The 18,706-nt window shown below is 33.6% G+C and overlaps 1 protein-coding gene across 1 annotated transcript in view; it reads right to left on the reverse strand.

Annotated features, from left to right (window-relative positions):
• Window positions 1-9,389: 9,389 nt before the first annotated feature.
• The window catches only part of LOC114334503 (inositol polyphosphate 5-phosphatase E), a 64,696-nt gene continuing 55,379 nt past the window's right edge, over window positions 9,390-18,706 (reverse strand). The window contains exon 8 of the mRNA XM_028284553.2: window positions 9,390-9,589. Coding sequence (XP_028140354.2) covers window positions 9,475-9,589 — 115 coding nt within the window. The 3' untranslated portion in view covers window positions 9,390-9,474. The remainder of the gene's footprint in view (window positions 9,590-18,706) is intronic.

An 18,706-nucleotide genomic window follows, 5' to 3' on the forward strand; every position in this document is an offset into this window, starting at 1 on the left:
TTTTGGCCATCTTTCTTGATATCAAAGCAGCATATGATAATGTCAATATATACAAACTTTATAGCAAACTAAAACTTCGAAATATTCCATCTGCAATAAATAATATTGTGTTCAAAATTTTACAGAACAGACTTTTATATTCAAGATCTAATGATGGTGACTTTTTGGGACCTTTCATGGCAACTAAGGGACTACCTCAAGGTTCTCCCTTAAGTACCATTTTGTTTAATATTTATATAGCAGAATTGTTTTGTATTAGCAATAATGAAGTTAAAATATGTGGATATGCAGACGACTTGGTTTTGTATATTAAGGGATATGATATCCAAAGCATGGTAAGTAAAATAAACAAAGAATTGGAAAACACATTACACTGGCTTGCAGAACATGACTTGTCCTTATCCAAAGACAAATGTGAAGCTGTATGGTTCACAAAGGGTAAGCGAAGAGATAATCCAATAGAAATCAAAATCAACAACACAGCCATTCCTCTAAAAAATGAAGTGAAATTTCTAGGCATAATTTTTCATAAGCATCTATCATGGGACTTACATGTTGACAATATTATACTCAAGGCAAAGAAAAATATTAACATCCTACGTGCAATATGTAGAGTCTGGTGGGGAGCTGACCCACGAACACTCCTAATGGTTTTTAATGCCTTGATCAGATCTCACCTCGATTATGGTTCCTTTCTATTCAACCCAATATCACAAAAATGCAACAACAAACTCAATGCAGTATTTTTTGAGGGACTTAAGATATGTTTGGGGTGCATGAAGTCTACACCAAATTTGGCAATCTTGGCAGAGTCTGCCCAAATGGACCTAGAACATAGAAGATTATTGTTAGCCTCTAAATTTTTAAGTAAAATCATCATTATTGAGAATCATCCCATAATATTACTTCTAATTGAAATACGTAAAAGACTTATAAACAAACCTAATTTTTATACAAGGCACAATGTACCATACTTGGTTTCGGCATTAGAATATTTTTTTCCATATTTTAAAAAAATATACAAAAGCCCAAATTTTCCATGCTATGAATTAGACTATGATACACTAATGAATCCACTTCCAATTCTAAATTGTAATATCAAAAAATATGACCCGATGATTAAAGAAAAATTCCTTATGACTACTGAACAATATGGGAAAGACCATACCTTTATATATACTGATGCCTCAAAAAACAAAGAAAGGGTAGGTTTTGGGATATGCATCCCGAGTATTGAATATAATTTCTCCTCAAGACTTCCTGGAGCTCTAAGCATAAGCAAAGCAGAGAGTATAGCAATACATCAAGCGGTGGAAGTCGCAACTACAAAACATCTAAAGAAAGCTATAATATTTTCTGATTCGCTCAATGCAATAACCAATATTAAAACATGTAACATATCTGCTTCAGCAGATATAAGGGCCCTAAAAACAAAGAAACTTATATCTTCAGCCAATGAGAATGGTACCAAAATTCTCCTTTCCTGGATACCTGGACACTCTAATATATTTGGTAACACCCAGGCTGACATACTGGCAAAAATAGGAAGAGACCTGAATGTACCCATGGAAGTACAACTGAATTCCCAGGATGCCCTATCAGTCATCAGAGGAAAAATTACAAAAGAGTACCAAGAAAAATGGAAATCTTTAGTCCAGAAGACGACTTCGCAATACAAAACAATTCAAGACTTCTTTCCTACAAAACCTTGGTATTCAAATTTTCCATATAGAAATAGAAGACACACTACCACCATCATTAGAATGCGCACAGGCCATTGTTTAACAAAACAACATCTGTATAAAATGAATATAAAAGATAATCCTTTTTGTGAATGTGGTAGTCTCGAGGATCTAAACCACATCTTTTTTGAATGCCCGATTAATGTGATTCCTAATTTTGATATATACACAAAATTTATTTCCATGAACTTCAAAACACCGCTCTCTATATACAATATTCTAAGTTCCTTAACGGAAGAATCAGTCAATGTAATTATGCGTTTTCTTGCAATTAACCAAATAAGCTTATAAACTGCAATGCGTTTTCTAGCAATTAACAAAATAAGCTTACAAATTGCAAGGCTCAACTGTTTATATGTATCCGTGTTATATTATGTTGCTATTTGTCATTTAATTTATGTTTTAATTTTTAATCATACTTAACCTGACCCAATTAATCTCATTTAATTATAATCATCACACCTCATCAAAAGCTTCCTTACAAGAACATAGTCAGCGATTTTGGTATGGCTTAGAGCCAGACTACGTCAAGATCGCTTATAAATCGTGCTGGTAATCGCCTTGCAGCGAAACCAAAAACAAAAAAAGAAGAAGAAGAAGAAGAAGAAGTATGATAAGGATACGTCAAATAGTTTGAAAGTACTTGGTAAAAATAATTTTTAAATTTTTAAATAAAACACCCTGTAACTCAGTAAGTAGTCACATTTTATTTAAGTGATTTTAGACCAATCTTAATATTTTTAGGTCTAGAATCTACAACTTAGACATTCGACATTTTTAATGAAACTTAACCCTAAAAGGGCCCATAGTAATATAACTCCAAGAAAAAAAAGAAGAGGAAAAAAAGACAAAAAAATTTGTTAATTAGTGAAAAATTCCCAGGAACCCAATTATCGAAACGGCGGCATTTCAAAGCATTTAATACCCGTGACGTTATAAAAAAAACAAATTATAAACAAATTTGAATAATTTTCAAATGCCATTTTAGGGGGAAGTTTAATTGAAATTTGAATTTATCAATGCATTTATCGAAAATATACATAAGAATCAAAATAATAAGATTTAATACAGGTGAATATTTCTTTGGCAACAACCGCGTTTTTGCGATTGAAAATAGAGTAACATTTGAAAAACAAATTCCATATCTTAAAAAATATCAAATATTTTTGGACCAATTTTTTTTTTGGTTAATACTGATAACATAGCGCAGCTTCTCCTGTAAAACAAGGTATTTTATAGTGCTTATTTAAAACGCTAAAAATATTTTTGTGGAAATTTGTTTTTAAAGTTTTATGTATAATTATTTAAATAAATAGGGGGTCAAATTTAATTTAGTAAGTCTTATGTGACAGATTTACCCTTCAACTTTGCAGAAAATATTACTATAGACATTAATTTAGTAATTGAATGACCTCAGCAGTTAAAAAAGTAATTTTTTTGCAAAAATGACCCTTTTTAATTATTTAAACAATAACAGTACAGGAAGTCGAGAATGCAATACGAACTCTAAAAAATCGAAAGTCATGCGGACCACAAGGAATACCGAACGAATTACTAAAACACAGCCAACAAGTATTACGAGAATTACTTGCGTATGTTTTCACCTTATTCTATAAAGGTCATAATTTACCACATGAGTGGACAAAAGCACATATTAACAATATATACAAAAAAGGAGATAGAAAAAATTGTTCAAACTACAGGGGGCTTAGTGTCATAAACTCACTCTCAAGACTCTATGGAAAAATAATAAAAAATAAAATTGAAAAAGAGATGACAGATGTAGAAGAACAAAATGGCTTTCGTGCAGGCAGATCCTGTATGGACAACATATTTTCTCTAAAGCAAGTTATTGAGAAAAGATTAGCCCACAACCTTTCCACCCATATAGTTTTTATTGATCTGACAAAGGCATACGATAGTGTACCACTTTCAATGCTCTGGATAGCAATGGAAAAACAAGGAATAAGCAAAAAAAATATACAAGCAGTACAACAGCTTTACAAAAATATGACGGTAAACATTAAAACTGGAAACAAATTAACGAGAGAAATTCCTATTAGTAAGGGCCTAAAGCAAGGCTGCTGCATAGCACCTACACTCTTTAAAATATATTTAAATGAGGCACTCTCACTGTGGAGAAGAAAGTGCTGCAATATGGGCATCCCAATCGATGACGATAGATTGTACACAATACACTTCGCTGACGACCAAGCCATTCTAGCTGAAGACGAGAGTGATATAGACTATATGCTCAGAAAACTGGAAGAGGAGTACACTAAATGGAGCCTTACAATTAATATACAAAAAACCGAGTACTTAGTTGTAGGAGAAACACCAGAACGCCTACAAATTGAAATGGGAACTATAAATCCAACAGAAGTCTTCAAATACTTAGGAGTCCAAATATCTTCAAAAGCAGGGAGTAACGACAAAATACATTCCAGGATTGGCCAAGCAAGATCAGCCACCAGACAGCTACACGGACTATTGTGGAGTAATAAAATAACAAAAGAAAATAAAAGAAGAATGTATAAAACAATAATAGAAAGTATTGGGTTGTACGGCGCTGAACTCTGGGAAATCAACCAAAGAAACAAGTCAAAAATCAAGGCGATGGAAATGAACTATTGGAGACGATGTTGCCGACTCACTAGACTTGATAGGGTGAGAAACGAAGATATTAGGAGACAAATGGAAATCGATCTAGATATAATAGACACAATCGAAGCCAAAAGACTTAACTGGTATGGACACCTTCAGAGAATGCCTGAAAATAGATGGCCGAAAAAAATAGAAAAATGGACTCCACCCACAAGAAGAAAACGAGATAGACCAAGACGATGCTGGAGAGAAGATGTCGAAGATGCAATGACCGCCAGAGACTTAAAAACTGAAGATTGCTTCGACAGAAATCGCTGGAGATTAGGATGCGAGAAGCGGCGACAGCTGTAGAAGACTCGCTTATTATATTATATAACAATGATCCCCTTGTATGATTTAGATACTTTTTTGAAAATATTTTTTGTACCCACCTAAACTTTGATATAAAATTTGTTTTAACCTGTACGAATTTACATTTTGATTTACATGTAGTGTAATTTTATTTTACTAGACTACTAAAGAGAGTCATTAATATTCAGCTGAGCGGAGTCCTATTGTCCGAGTTGTGAAATTCCACAAACACGGGATCTACCTGTTTTATGAAATGATCCCTTCTTTATATGATTTCAGAACTCAGATTAAGGTACGTAGGGTAGGGTGGGGTACATTGGTACGTGGGGCACCATGGGACAATTCAAATTTACCATCTTAACGCAATCCAATATTTCCGGTATTTCGGTTATGGGCGCGCCGTTAGTCGACATGAAGCCATCATAACTCGTGTATGTGTAGGAGTGCATTTAAAAATTTTGTGGTCAACTGAAAATTTTAGGCGGCAAAAGTAAATTTTTTAACATTTCATCATATGGTATTAAAGTCGGCAAAACAAAGAGTGCTGCTATTCGTGATTTAATGTAGTAATCTAAGACGGCTATGTAGACAGCTAAGAGGCTCAATGCCATATTTAAGTTGAAGTATAGACTGCTTTGTAAACTGACTACTTAATTTTTTAGACGTCAGGGTCGGTTGGGGCAGATTGGATTAAATAGACGGGGGCAGATTGGTACAGTGTATCAAACTGCCCCTCAAGCAAAATTATGGATTTTTCTAGCTGATACAGAATGATATCAGCTCTAGGTATACTTAAACTTGACAATGTAGCTAAACCGCCATACCCCAACGAAATGCCAGAGAGTACCAGAAGGCTGGCATCTTATTTTAAACTTTCATCTTTCGTTTATGAGCTGTGGTATAAACTTTGGATTGTTTTATGAAAATCACAAATAACTTTATCAAAAAGATCAATTTTATTATTAGTTCCATGTTTCTCACCATTCGGGCAGCTTGAGAATATTTGTTCCAAACTGCCCCACCATGGGGCACATTGGGAAAATGATGTATGTAATTTTATTTCAATTTTTTTCATAAACTATTTAAAAATTTATACCTATTTCACAAAAAATAATATCGTTAAACCTCATACTAACTATTTCCATGTTTACTGGACTTGTTAATAGAACCAGTACCAAAATATAAGCTCCCGAAAAAAAGTGTACCAAACTACCCCACCCTCCCCTATACATATGCGCGCCAATGTTCGTCAGATTAGTATGTGTTTTTAACAGTGCGCGCCGCTTGTGCTCCTCTTGAAAACAAGTACTAATCTAACAAACATGCTGCGCGCGAGCGGAGCGCATATGTATACATAATACCTTTATATACCTTGTTGGACTCTACTTACTTTTGTATCTAATTGATGTATATAATTTGTATTGTATTTTTGTAATTTTCCCCACAACCCATCACAAATAAAAAAGTTATAATTAGTTGGCACTTGCATTTAAATAAAAAAAAAGAGTGTTCCATTATGTCAAGTACGACCTTCAACTGTGTTAAAGGGACGCTTCAGTCCCATCTAACAAGGCTACTCAGATTTTGGTTAGGAAATTTGAAAGTAGTGATCCAACATCACAGAAAAGAGGAGGCAGTGTCAGAACCGCTCGCACACCACAGAATATTGAAGCGGTGCGAAACTCATTATACGCGAGTCCTCGAAGATCCCTGCGACGACGGAGCTTAAATCTGGGATTAAGCTATACCACTACGAGTAGAATTTTTCATACAGATCTCCAGTATCATCAGCTCTAGATCACCAGATTGTGCAAGCCCCTAACGTTCGAGCTTATCCGACCCGACTAGGGTTTTGTGAATGTTGGAGCGTGTTATAGGTCTGGATCCCGCGTATGAAAAAAAAGTTGATTAATAGCAAGCTGAAAATTTGTTAATAGCTTAAGGGTGTCTAGTCGGATAAACTTTGATATATGGGAACACTGTAACAGGGGCAGTTTTAATTGTGGAACAGGTTAAAAATTTGGAACGGTCAGAACACGAAAATGGCACATTTATTTTGTCCGACAGAACAGACATAAACTCTCCGAACAGAGATTAAACTCTCATGCAAAAATCAGACTGCTATTTATCACCTGTCATTTGACATATTCTACATGTTCCACTCATTAAAACGCCAATTTGGTGATAAATAGCAGTCTGATTTTTGCATGAGAGTTTAATCTCTGTTCGGAGAGTTTAAGTCTGTTCTGTCGGACAAAATACATGTGCCGTTTTCGTGGTCTGACCGTTCCAAATTTTTAACCTGTTCCACAGTTAAAACTTCCCCTGTTCCAGTGTTCCCATATATTAATGTTTGTCCGACTAGACACCCTTAAGCCAATAACAAATTTTCAGCTTGCTATTAATCAACTTTTTTTTCATACGCGGGATCCAGACCTATTAATAAATCCCACAACTTGCTGCATAATCTTTAGATGAGTGATGAAGTCCACCTTCATCCAAGTGGGTATGTAAACTAACAAAATTTCCGCTATAGCTTCGACAACATTCCAATTACACAAAATACCAATATATTCAGAAAAGGTAACCATGTGGTGTGCAATTTCGGGTGCGGCGCAAAACATCAACAACTTTGAACTGTCAAACATCACGTCTAATAAATATAATCGCATGGCATCATTAATTCAATTTCTAAATATATTTTATATATTTATTTTTCTTAATATTCTGTATGTGAGTTGCTGTGTACATATATGAGGGTCGTATCCAATTTGGTGCCTATGCATTTTGGATGGTATCAAAGTTGCGCGTGAAGTTATATATTGATGACAGTTGAGATTTTGGGGTGACCCGCAATTTCTTCGTTCGTGATATTCGGACCTTATTTTTTTGAGGATGAGGATGGGCAGGCAGGAATGAGTAGGTAATTTAAAATTTGCCAATTATTAATGAAACACCCTGTATATTCGAAATAAGCATTGCATTTTTATATACATACTCTAGAATGAAAAGTATCAGACCAATAATGACATACGCGGCAGAAACACCACCTGACACAGAGAGGACAAAACGATTGTTCGAAACAGCGGAAATGAAAACTCTTAAAAAAATCGATGGTAAGTCACTATGGAACAGAGTTAGATGTACAGATGTACGACGGAGATGCAAGATGGATAATATTAATATCTGGGCAAAAACCAGAAGAGTAGAATGGAATGACCACATAAGCCACATGACAACAAATAGAGTAGTAAGGACGGCAAGAGACGGTTCTCCAAAAGAAAGACGATCAGTGGGAAGACCACGAAAACGATAGAATGACAACTTACTGGAGGTACATCGAAAAAACAGACAGAGTCAGGTCTATACAAGAAGAAGAACAAAAAGAAGATAACAGTTCTTATACTGTCCGGTTAAATTTTAAATTTGATTTTACCGACTTATTCCTTATTTCCTCAACTCTTACTATACAACTCTTTAATGTCAATCAAATACTTCTTTTCGTTGCATATTATCACTAATTTCTTACTTTCATCATTATCACGTAGCGCTACAAGCCTGAGTGGGTCCTGGTTGACTGTACAACTTTTTTCCAATTTGTTCGATCTTCCATCAACTTAGGGTCAAATGGAATGTTTATTTTTCTGAGATCTGCTTGAATGTTATCTCTCCATCGCATTCTGGGGCGTCCGAGTGGTCTTTTGCCTGTAGGAATCTCGTCCCATACCAGTTTTACAAGTCTCTCGTTATGAAGTCTGTGCACGTGGCCTGCCCATCTTTTGCCTCCTCTACACAACGGCAGACGCGTCCGCGGATGTATCATAACAGACTGACCACACATCTGAAGGTTCGTTCAGTCTTGGCACTGAAATCCTTTGATCTGTGCTGGAAAAACCGACAAGTATCGAGTGTGTTGCAGATGCGTCTGACGACGTGATATATATACATCCGCAGACGCGTCTGCCGATGTGTAGAGGAGGCATTTTAGTCGCTGTGATTTATTTTCTTGGACAATATCGGTGTCATCGAAGAGTGCTTTTAATTTGATATTGGTTCTGATTCTATACTGGTTTATGTTCGTGGCGAGGTCCGAAAATTTTTCTAAGTATTTTTCGTTCGAAACGTCTGAACTTTTCCTCGTTTACTTTGGTCGTGGTCCACGTTTCGCATCCATATGTTAGTACAGGTCTGACGATGGATTTATAGATTTTCATCTTGGAACTTCTTGTAAGATTTTTTGATTTTATAAGCTTATCCAGTGCGAATAGACAGCGATTTGCCGATTGGATTCTGTTTTTTTATTTCTTCAGTAACATCGTTGTCAGCTGTGATTACGGCCCCGAGATACTTAAAACGTTGTACTCTTTCGAAATTGAAGGTGTTGACCGTCACATTTTGTCCTATCCTGTCTCTACGTGTCGTTCTATTTATACACATATATTTCGTCTTCTCTTCATTAATCTTCAGCCCTACTTCACTTGTTGCCCCTTCCACCTTGTTGAAAATGTCTTTTTTGGATAGGATGGAGTCTCCAACGAGATCAATGTCATCTGCGTATGCTAGTAATAGCTTGGGACCTTGAACCGATAGCAGTTCTGTTTTTATTTCGGCCGACCTCATGGCTTTTCTCTAATACAAGGTTGAAAAGTAGTGGAGAATTTCTTACTTTGGCAATGTAAAAATTACTACATGTTAACAGAAAACATTTAATTCAAAATGGAATTTCAATATACAGCTAACATTTGGAACAATTTCATTAATATACTTTCATTAATACTTATTGTATGGAACATATTAATGTATTCGCTTTCGTACTATTTAAGGTAGTTGCACGTCTTTTCAAGCCTTCTAGATAAACTTCTCTATTAAATAATCCAGCTGCCAAAGGAATCCTAGAAGAAATACATTTAATTATGTACTGAATTTTTTATTATAAAATAGTTTAGTACAGAATTTTGAAACTCTTTTCTTGCAACATTTCTACATTATGCACTCTATTTAATGGGAATAAACCATGTTTAACTAAAATTACGTTAAAGGGTACATAACCTCAAATTGCTCGAATTTTTTGTGTATTTTATCAAAAACTATATTTCTTTTTTTTACATTTTTATGCAAGGTGCGCCACCTTCAAAAAGCCGAAAAACTTGTTTTTAGGAGTTTTTGGGGATTTCTCCCATTTTATAGACTTCAAGGGGTATTCCCATCTCGGCTCACTATAATCCTTTAGTCCTTTATAATACCCCAGGTACGTTTTAAAAACCCCCCAGATCGGCTCGAAGATTAACAGGTAGGTATTTGTACCTCATTAGTAGGTATAATAATAATTTTATAAAAATAAAAATGTATACCATTTTTATTCATTCAGTTGCGGTGCGAAACCAAAACTGTCTTAATTTTTACTCAGATCAGAGAGTGCAGCCAGCACTCTTATCGACGATTTCACCTCTTGTTAGAGGTTCATCAGAGACTGCATAGGCTGCTTTTCTCTGGCCCAGGTAAAAATTTTCGACATATCCATCTCCCACCGCAACTGACGAGATGGTAGTAGGTGCCTAGCGGCATCTGCTAAATAAAAGACTAAGTTTTTCAACCTAATAAAAATATTTGTAAATTAAATATTTTTAAAAGATTTTTAATTGAAAAACTTTATTGGCCCATTTCCTGGTGACAACATCCAAGGCTTCTACAATATGCAAGCCAAATGGATGCTGCAGTGAAGACTAAAGGGAAGGAATTCTACACTATGCAATTCACAACCCCCGTCTGCAGCGTGGTAAAGTTCCAACGGAAAATGGACCTAGTTACTCTATAGGAGTAATACTAATATAAAAATAAAAATGTATACCATTTTTATTCATTCAGTTGCGGTGCGAAACCAAAACTGTCTTAATTTTTACTCAGATCAGAGAGTGCAGCCAGCACTCTTATCGACGATTTCACCTCTTGTTAGAGGTTCATCAGAGACTGCATAGGCTGCTTTTCTCTGGCCCAGGTAAAAATTTTCGACATATCCATCTCCCACCGCAACTGACGAGATGGTAGTAGGTGCCTAGCGGCATCTGCTAAATAAAAGACTAAGTTTTTCAACCTAATAAAAATATTTGTAAATTAAATATTTTTAAAAGATTTTGAATTGAAAAACTTTATTGGCCCATTTCCTGGTGACAACCTCCAAGGCTTCTACAATATGCAAGCCAAATGGATGCTGCAGTGAAGACTAAAGGGAAGGAATTCTACACTATGCAATTCACAACCCCCGTCTGCAGCTTGGTAAAGTTCCAACGGAAAATGGACCTAGTTACTCCATAGGAGTAATACTAATATAAAAATAAAAATGTATACCATTTTTATTCATTCAGTTGCGGTGCGAAACCAAAACTGTCTTAATTTTTACTCAGATCAGAGAGTGCAGCCAGCACTCTTATCGACGATTTCACCTCTTGTTAGAGGTTCATCAGAGACTGCATAGGCTGCTTTTCTCTGGCCCAGGTAAAAATTTTCGACATATCCATCTCCCACCGCAACTGACGAGATGGTAGTAGGTGCCTAGCGGCATCTGCTAAATAAAAGACTAAGTTTTTCAACCTAATAAAAATATTTGTAAATTAATATTTTTAAAAGATTTTTAATTGAAAAACTTTATTGGCCCATTTCCTGGTGACAACCTCCAAGGCTTCTACAATATGCAAGCCAAATGGATGCTGCAGTGAAGACTAAAGGGAAGGAATTATACACTATGCAATTCACAACCCCCGTCTGCAGCGTGGTAAAGTTCCAACGGAATGCCGCTAGGCACCTACTACCATCTCGTCAGTTGCGGTGGGAGATGGATATGTCGAAAATTTTTACCTGGGCCAGAGAAAAGCAGCCTATGCAGTCTCTGATGAACCTCTAACAAGAGGTGAAATCGTCGATAAGAGTGCTGGCTGCACTCTCTGATCTGAGTAAAAATTAAGACAGTTTTGGTTTCGCACCGCAACTGAATGAATAAAAATGGTATACATTTTTATTTTTATATTAGTATTACTCCTATAGAGTAACTAGGTCCATTTTCCGTTGGAACTTTACCACGCTGCAGACGGGGGTTGTGAATTGCATAGTGTAGAATTCCTTCCCTTTAGTCTTCACTGCAGCATCCATTTGGCTTGCATATTGTAGAAGCCTTGGAGGGAATCCTTGGTTGTCACCAGGAAATGGGCCAATAAAGTTTTTCAATTAAAAATCTTTTAAAAATATTTAATTTACAAATATTTTTATTAGGTTGAAAAACTTAGTCTTTTAATAATTTTATCTTGGAATTATAGATTAGGAAAAATTTCTTATTAACATAAAAAAGATCCTACCCTCAATACCCCTTCCTTCAATATTGTACAGAAATTTCGGGTCCTTTGCCAATTTAAGAAACAGTTTCTCTTGGTTGGAAATGTGGGCCGTGGAGTCGATTTCGCTACTGATACATAGGATAAAACTTTGGGTACCTGCTACGCCACTGCTCATGTAGTCAAAAACAATTATTCCTAGTTGAAGGTACACTAATGTCACTGTTTTTGCACTATGTTTTACAAAGCACGACAAAATACAGAACGACGATACTTGCTCGACACGTCGTAGTGGAATCAATTTATCTTTCAATTAACTACTAGTTCAGTATCCAGACAAAATAGAGTATAATGATATCTTTAAAGCCAGTTTAACCAATTTGACAACAAATGATTTACATTGTGCAAAAAATCTGTATTATCTTCCGACAAAAGCTCGTCGGAAGTTACAATCAGCTTTACCAAAATACATTTAGGTGTAAAATTATTTGATAGTAACAATTAATATCACATGAGCCGAGCTGGTATATTCGACTTCAAAATATACAAAAGAAAGTTTTTTTATAGGTTATATATACCTAATTTGAAGTAATTGAGTCCTTTATGACATTCAAAAATGAGAGAAACATATTCAAACCCCACAAAAACCTGGTCATTTTTTTGGGGGTTGAACGTATTTTGTCCAACTTCTGAATGTCCTAAAGGACTCAGTTACTCAGCAAACAAAAAGTTACCAACGATGAGGTACCTTGGCGCAGGAGTAAACAAAAAGAACTACTAAGCACGATTAAAGAGAGGAAAATACAATTAGTCGAGGAAATGAAGCATTTTGGCTCGCAATTTTTTCGTCCAGCATGGATTTACTTGAAATTTTCACAGAAGGTAGGGAATAGTCCAAGGATCATTTTCTATATCATGCCGCTGTACGCTAAAACCTTGGGGGTGGTTGCCATCCCATCTCAGGGGTGGGAATTTGTTATTACATTTTAACCATGTAAATCGATGTAAAAAGTATTTCTAAGAAAAAAATGTTTTTTACATTTTCTTCGTAAAACTAATATTTTTCGAGTTATTCTCGCTTGAAAGTAACGGTTTTTCGTCGAAAAAATCCACTTCTTAGAGGGTTTTTTGAGAATACCTCGAAAAATATGCATTTAATCAAAAAAACTGCAGATAACAAAATTGTATCTTTTAGTAGCACAAACTAAATTCTTTTTCTATAATATCTTTAAGACCAATACAAACCGAGATACGGCATGTTAAAGGTTAGCTTTTCTCGTCAAATGCATAATTTGAAATATTCAAAGCCAAATAACGGGAAAACTTTGCATTTTCGAGGAAAACTTAAAGTATCTATTTTCAAGTATACAATTAAACCTTACAAAGAATAATAATAAAAAATTTCTAACATGAAAATAGAGCGATTTATGATAAAAAAAGTCGGTACCTGCTTTTCTCTACGAAAAAATCAGTGAAAATAACGCCCTAACTACCCTCCTAATTAAAAATTGGTCTTCACCTTTCTGTAATTCCTTGTATATTTGTATTGTCAATACACCCAATAGTCCAGGAACCGAAGCATTTCACCTCGCAATTTTTACAGAATGGATCGATTTGCTTGAAAATTTGAGGATAAGTAGTGGATAGTTCAAGGATCAAAATCTATATGATGCCGAAAGGCGCTTTTACCATGGGGTCGGTTTCCACCCCATCTTAAGGGTGGAAATTTTTTATTATACTTTGACTGCAAAAGTTAATAAAAACATTCATTCTAAGCAAAAAATGTTCTATACATTTTTTTGATAAAATTAATACTTTTCGATTTATTCGCTATCGAAAGTGTTAGTTTTATATAGAAAAAATCAATGTTTTTCGATATATACTCATTTACCATTCACTCAATTTTTGCCCTAGAAAAAATTTTTTCAAACCAAGTTCTTGGGAATTAAATAACCTACAATTTCATATTAAAACATTTTTTCGTATATCTGATGCTAATCTTTCTATTTTGAAGAAAATGGCATTTTTTACCAAACTACAAAAAGTCGTTATTCGCTTTTAACTCTAGTTTTTTAAAAACTAATCATTCTAAGCCAGTCAAACTTTTAAAATCTATTAATAATACATAAATAAAGAAGAATTAATAAGGCCAATGACTAAAAGCGAAGCTAACATTATTATGCTTCCAATTGGATTTCTTTTTTTTTTTTTGAAAAAAATATATTGATTTTTTAACCGTAACCTCTTTAATTTTTATATTCGAAAGTTTGTTAAAAAATAATTTGGTAGGTTTTTACAAGATCTATAAGACTGTTAATACCAAATCCTTTTAAAATCCTCAGTCGCAAGAAGCGGTGACTTTGAAAGGGTTGGTAAAGGTGATTTTTGCATGTTATTACAAGTTTTAATTGTCAATAGCTCACTCAATTTTTAACGTAGAGAAAATTTTTGCAAACCAAGTTCTTGTGAATTAAATAAGCCACAATTTTATATTGAAATATTTTTTTGTATCTCTGATGATAATCTTTCTATTCTGAAGAAAAAGGAATTTTTTACCAAACTTCAAAAATTCGATATTTGCGTTTGACTCCATTTTTTTAAAAACTAATCATTCTAAACCAGTTAAACTTCTAGAACCTATTAATAATACATAAGTAAAGAAGAAGAAATAAGGTCAATGACTAATTTTAAGCAGGGTGGTGATTAGGGGTTTGCTTTCAATCACTTTTTCGCTGAAAAATATAGGGTCTGACATTCTTTTCATTATAAGCCACGTAATTTTTGAGCTAAAGACTTTTTTTTTATTTCTGAGGATAGATATTTTTAAATGCTTCAAATTAGTTTAAACAAGTAATCCTCGAAAAATGCATAGTTTTCCCGTCTTTTGACTTTGAAACTACAATATTTAACATTTGCCGAAGAAGACCTAACATATAAAGTATAGCTTGATTACTATTGGTCTTAAAGAAAATTTAAAAACACGGTTTTGTTGTTTTTTTCAATAGGTACATTTTTTTAAGCAAAGTTGTTTTGATAAAACAAAAACTTTTTGAGTTATTTGCAGAAAACTGATTAAAAACATTAATTTCTTTAATATAAAACTAACACTTTCGATAGCGAATAAATAGAAAACTATTAATTTTATCAAAAAAATGTATAGAACATTTTTTGCTTAGAATGAATGTTTTTACCAACTTTTGCGGTCAAAATATAATAAAAAATTTTCACCCCCGACATGGGGCGGCAACCACCCCCATGGTAAAAGCGCCTTTTGGCATTATATAGATTTTGATCCTTAGACTACTTATTCTCAAATTTTCTACACTACTTATGCTCAAATTTTCAAGCAAATCGATCCATTCTGTAAAAATTGCGAGGTTTTGTCCTATTTTAAGCTTCATTACTTGGACTACAAGAAGTTTCACCTATTTAAAAGGCCAAATTTTAGAAAAATTGGAGTTTAAAGAAAAATTAATTTTTTGCACTTTTGTATTTTTCACGTTTTACTTCCAAATATCTCCGAAAATACTGGAGATACGAAAAAAATGATAGACTACTAAATTATAGCTTTTTAATAGCTAAAATTATATTGTGCATAGATTTTCATTACAGTGAATAGTTAGCGAGATATAGCTGTTTAAGGGCACCCAAAGTCCGAAAATTTAATTTTTTAACTTTTTCGGGTTATGATTGAAAATTATTCTCTGAAATCTTCTCTCTCCAACGATATATAACACATTATAGTATAAAATATCCATGGTTACAAAACTATTTGTTTTCTGAACGTCTGCACTCAACTTACCGTGTACCGGTAGCTTTATAGCCTATTAGAGTGTTTTATGTTTTTGCGATTTCCCGAATACTAGGTTTTTAACTTTTGATGTCAGATATCTTTGTTTCCTGAGACGATAAAAGGTCCAAATTTTTACAGTAATTGTAGATAGATAATATCTAGTCCCGCGTAAATTTTTATTGAAAAATGTACAAAAACAAGTAAAATAAAAAATAAAATCTAAACTTTTTTGGGTTTTTTTTTGTAAGAGTATTTTAAAATTTTTTAAAATAAATGTTTCTTTCACTCTAACTTTACAAAAATCTACGCGGGACTAAACAATACATGTAGTTTCAAAATAAAACAAAAATTAGGTCTCTAAGTGCTTTGGTTACAGAGCTATATGACATAATGTTAACATTGTCGTTAAATGGGACTTTGGGTGCCCTTAAAACCTCTATTTACGAGCAAACACCCCCTTATTCGAGCCCTTTAAACCCACCCCAATTAAAAAGTAAGGGATCTAACGGAATTTAATTTACACAGTCTTATAGTTCTTCAAAAATCCTACAAAACCATTTAAAAAAAAACGCGTTTTATAAAAGAGCTATATTTATAAAACGCGTTTTTTTTTCTTCGAAATATTCGAATAGTTCACTTGTGGAACATTTTCAATGCATGTATAATACCACAGAACTGGTTCGTATACTGGAAGATGACTTAAAAAACATGTGTATTTGTACTTCTACATATTTGTAAATTCGTATTTTTGTGTAAATAAATGTTTTTGTAATTCTTTAATTCTACTTTTTTTCTGTATAGATCTATTAAATTATCTACTTATAAAAGTTAAAATGTTCTTAAGGGTGGTTTTTAAGGGTTGAAATATTATGATATATCCTAAAGCATAAAACAATCATTCTTTTTAGCCAATCAAAACCAAATTTTACCCATATTAAAGTTTACAATGTTTTTATATAATTTTTGACAATAAGGGGTAGTTTACACCCCTAAAAATAATCGACGCCCTTAAGCATGTCATAGAATATGAAGTACAGGGTGAGATGATCCTAATCCCACATTTTAATGTAAATCGATGCAAGCTGAAATTATTCTTTTAGGATATGTATTTTTTTATATATAGCTCCAACAAGGGTGGTTTTAAGGGTTCAAATATTATTATAGTATATCTTAAAGCATAAAACAATCATTATGTAACTAATAAGAACCAAATGTTAACAATATTAAAGTTTAAAATGTCGTTTTATAATTTTTTACAAGTAGTTTTTTTAGGGGTCGTTTTCACCCTTAAAAAACCAAAAGCGTACAACGGCTCAATATAGAAAATGAACTAGAGGATGAAATGAGGCTAATCCCAAATTTTTGTACAAATCGATGCTGGACGAAAAAATTGCGAGGTTTTGCCATTTTTATACTATTAAGAGGCCAGAACTCATGGCTGAAGGACCTGAGGAGATGGTTTGACGGCTCATACACAGAAATTGTTCGTGCAGCAGTTTCCAAGGCTACAATTGCCATGTGGATCGCCAACCTTCGACAGGAGAGGACGCAATAAGAAGGTTTTGGTAAATAAAATTAACTCCTTGCGTCGCAAATTCCTTAGTGAAATGTGTTAGCATTTGGTTATAAATATTAAAATAAGTCACTAAAAAGAAAATGCCAACATTAGTAAGTCAATAACTTATGAAGCACACATAATTTATTTTTTAAACTACAGTAAAACCTCGTTATAACGGACTAATTGGGGGGACGGTATGTCCGTTAAAGCCGAAAGTCCGTTATATAAAAATAGGTTTAAAATCAATCAATCTCTTTTAATATATGCCGCAGTACTTTAGATACAGTGTACAAATCCCTAAGTTAAGAAAGGAATTAAGTTTTGTTTGGTACTTTTTTACTTCTCGACTTCATCTCAAAACTTTTTACAATATACTCGTTTGGTTGTCAAAATTATTTACTGATCCATGCGTTGAATAAGCTATGTATTTTTTGAAAAAAAAAAAACGATTCAATTAAAGTTATCATCTTGTGAATGACGAATATTTTCAGGCAGGAGTGTTGCTAAAATCAATAAACAATTCACCTCTTTCGGCGGTATTTCCGGTTTCTTCTCTTGAAATTTTCGCACTGCAGTTACAAATTCTAAAAAAAAACAATTTCTGAAAATATCTGTGGTGAACCATGCCTTATTAGAGCGATAATATGAAACGGGCAGATGATGCATTATATCTTTGACAGCTTTACATAGATTTACGAGATTTGCCAATAATTATAACAGTCAATCCATGCGATCGTCTTGAGTACAAACTAGTGCCGCGATCCTTTCCTTGCAATTTTTCTTCCAGAATTCGATTTTTCATATTTTTTTGCATTGAATTTTTCTTTATTCGATCGGATTTTTTGTCCGTTGTATCCGAAGTCCGTTAAATAGAGGTCCGTTCTATCGAGGTTTTACTGTACTTTTAATATCAGTACCTAAACTAAACATAACAGTATTTTTTTCGTTTTTTTTCCTCACGATTTACAATGGGATTCTTAACAAGAAAATTTTACTGATATGATTAGATGTATTTACTAATAAAAAATATTCTCAAGTTGAAGTTAATTTTATGTAATTCAATGAACCAACCTCCAATAAAGTCGTCTCAGGAAAGCACCGCAAAAATATTGACAATATCAAGACATATAATTAAAAAGGATACCTTTGTTTCTATTATTAAGTGACTAAACAAAATAATTTGTTTAATTTGTATTTTAAGAAGGATTTACAAGGTCGAAATAAAATCAATTAAAATGGTAGTTTAGTTCCATTAAATATCGTACTAAATTTACTATATTTAGATAAGTTAGTAATAATAGAAAAATATGATAAATGGTAATCCTAATTTTAAAGT

This window comes from Diabrotica virgifera, chromosome 6 (genome assembly GCF_917563875.1).
Source record: "Diabrotica virgifera virgifera chromosome 6, PGI_DIABVI_V3a".
NCBI lineage: Eukaryota > Metazoa > Arthropoda > Insecta > Coleoptera > Chrysomelidae > Diabrotica > Diabrotica virgifera.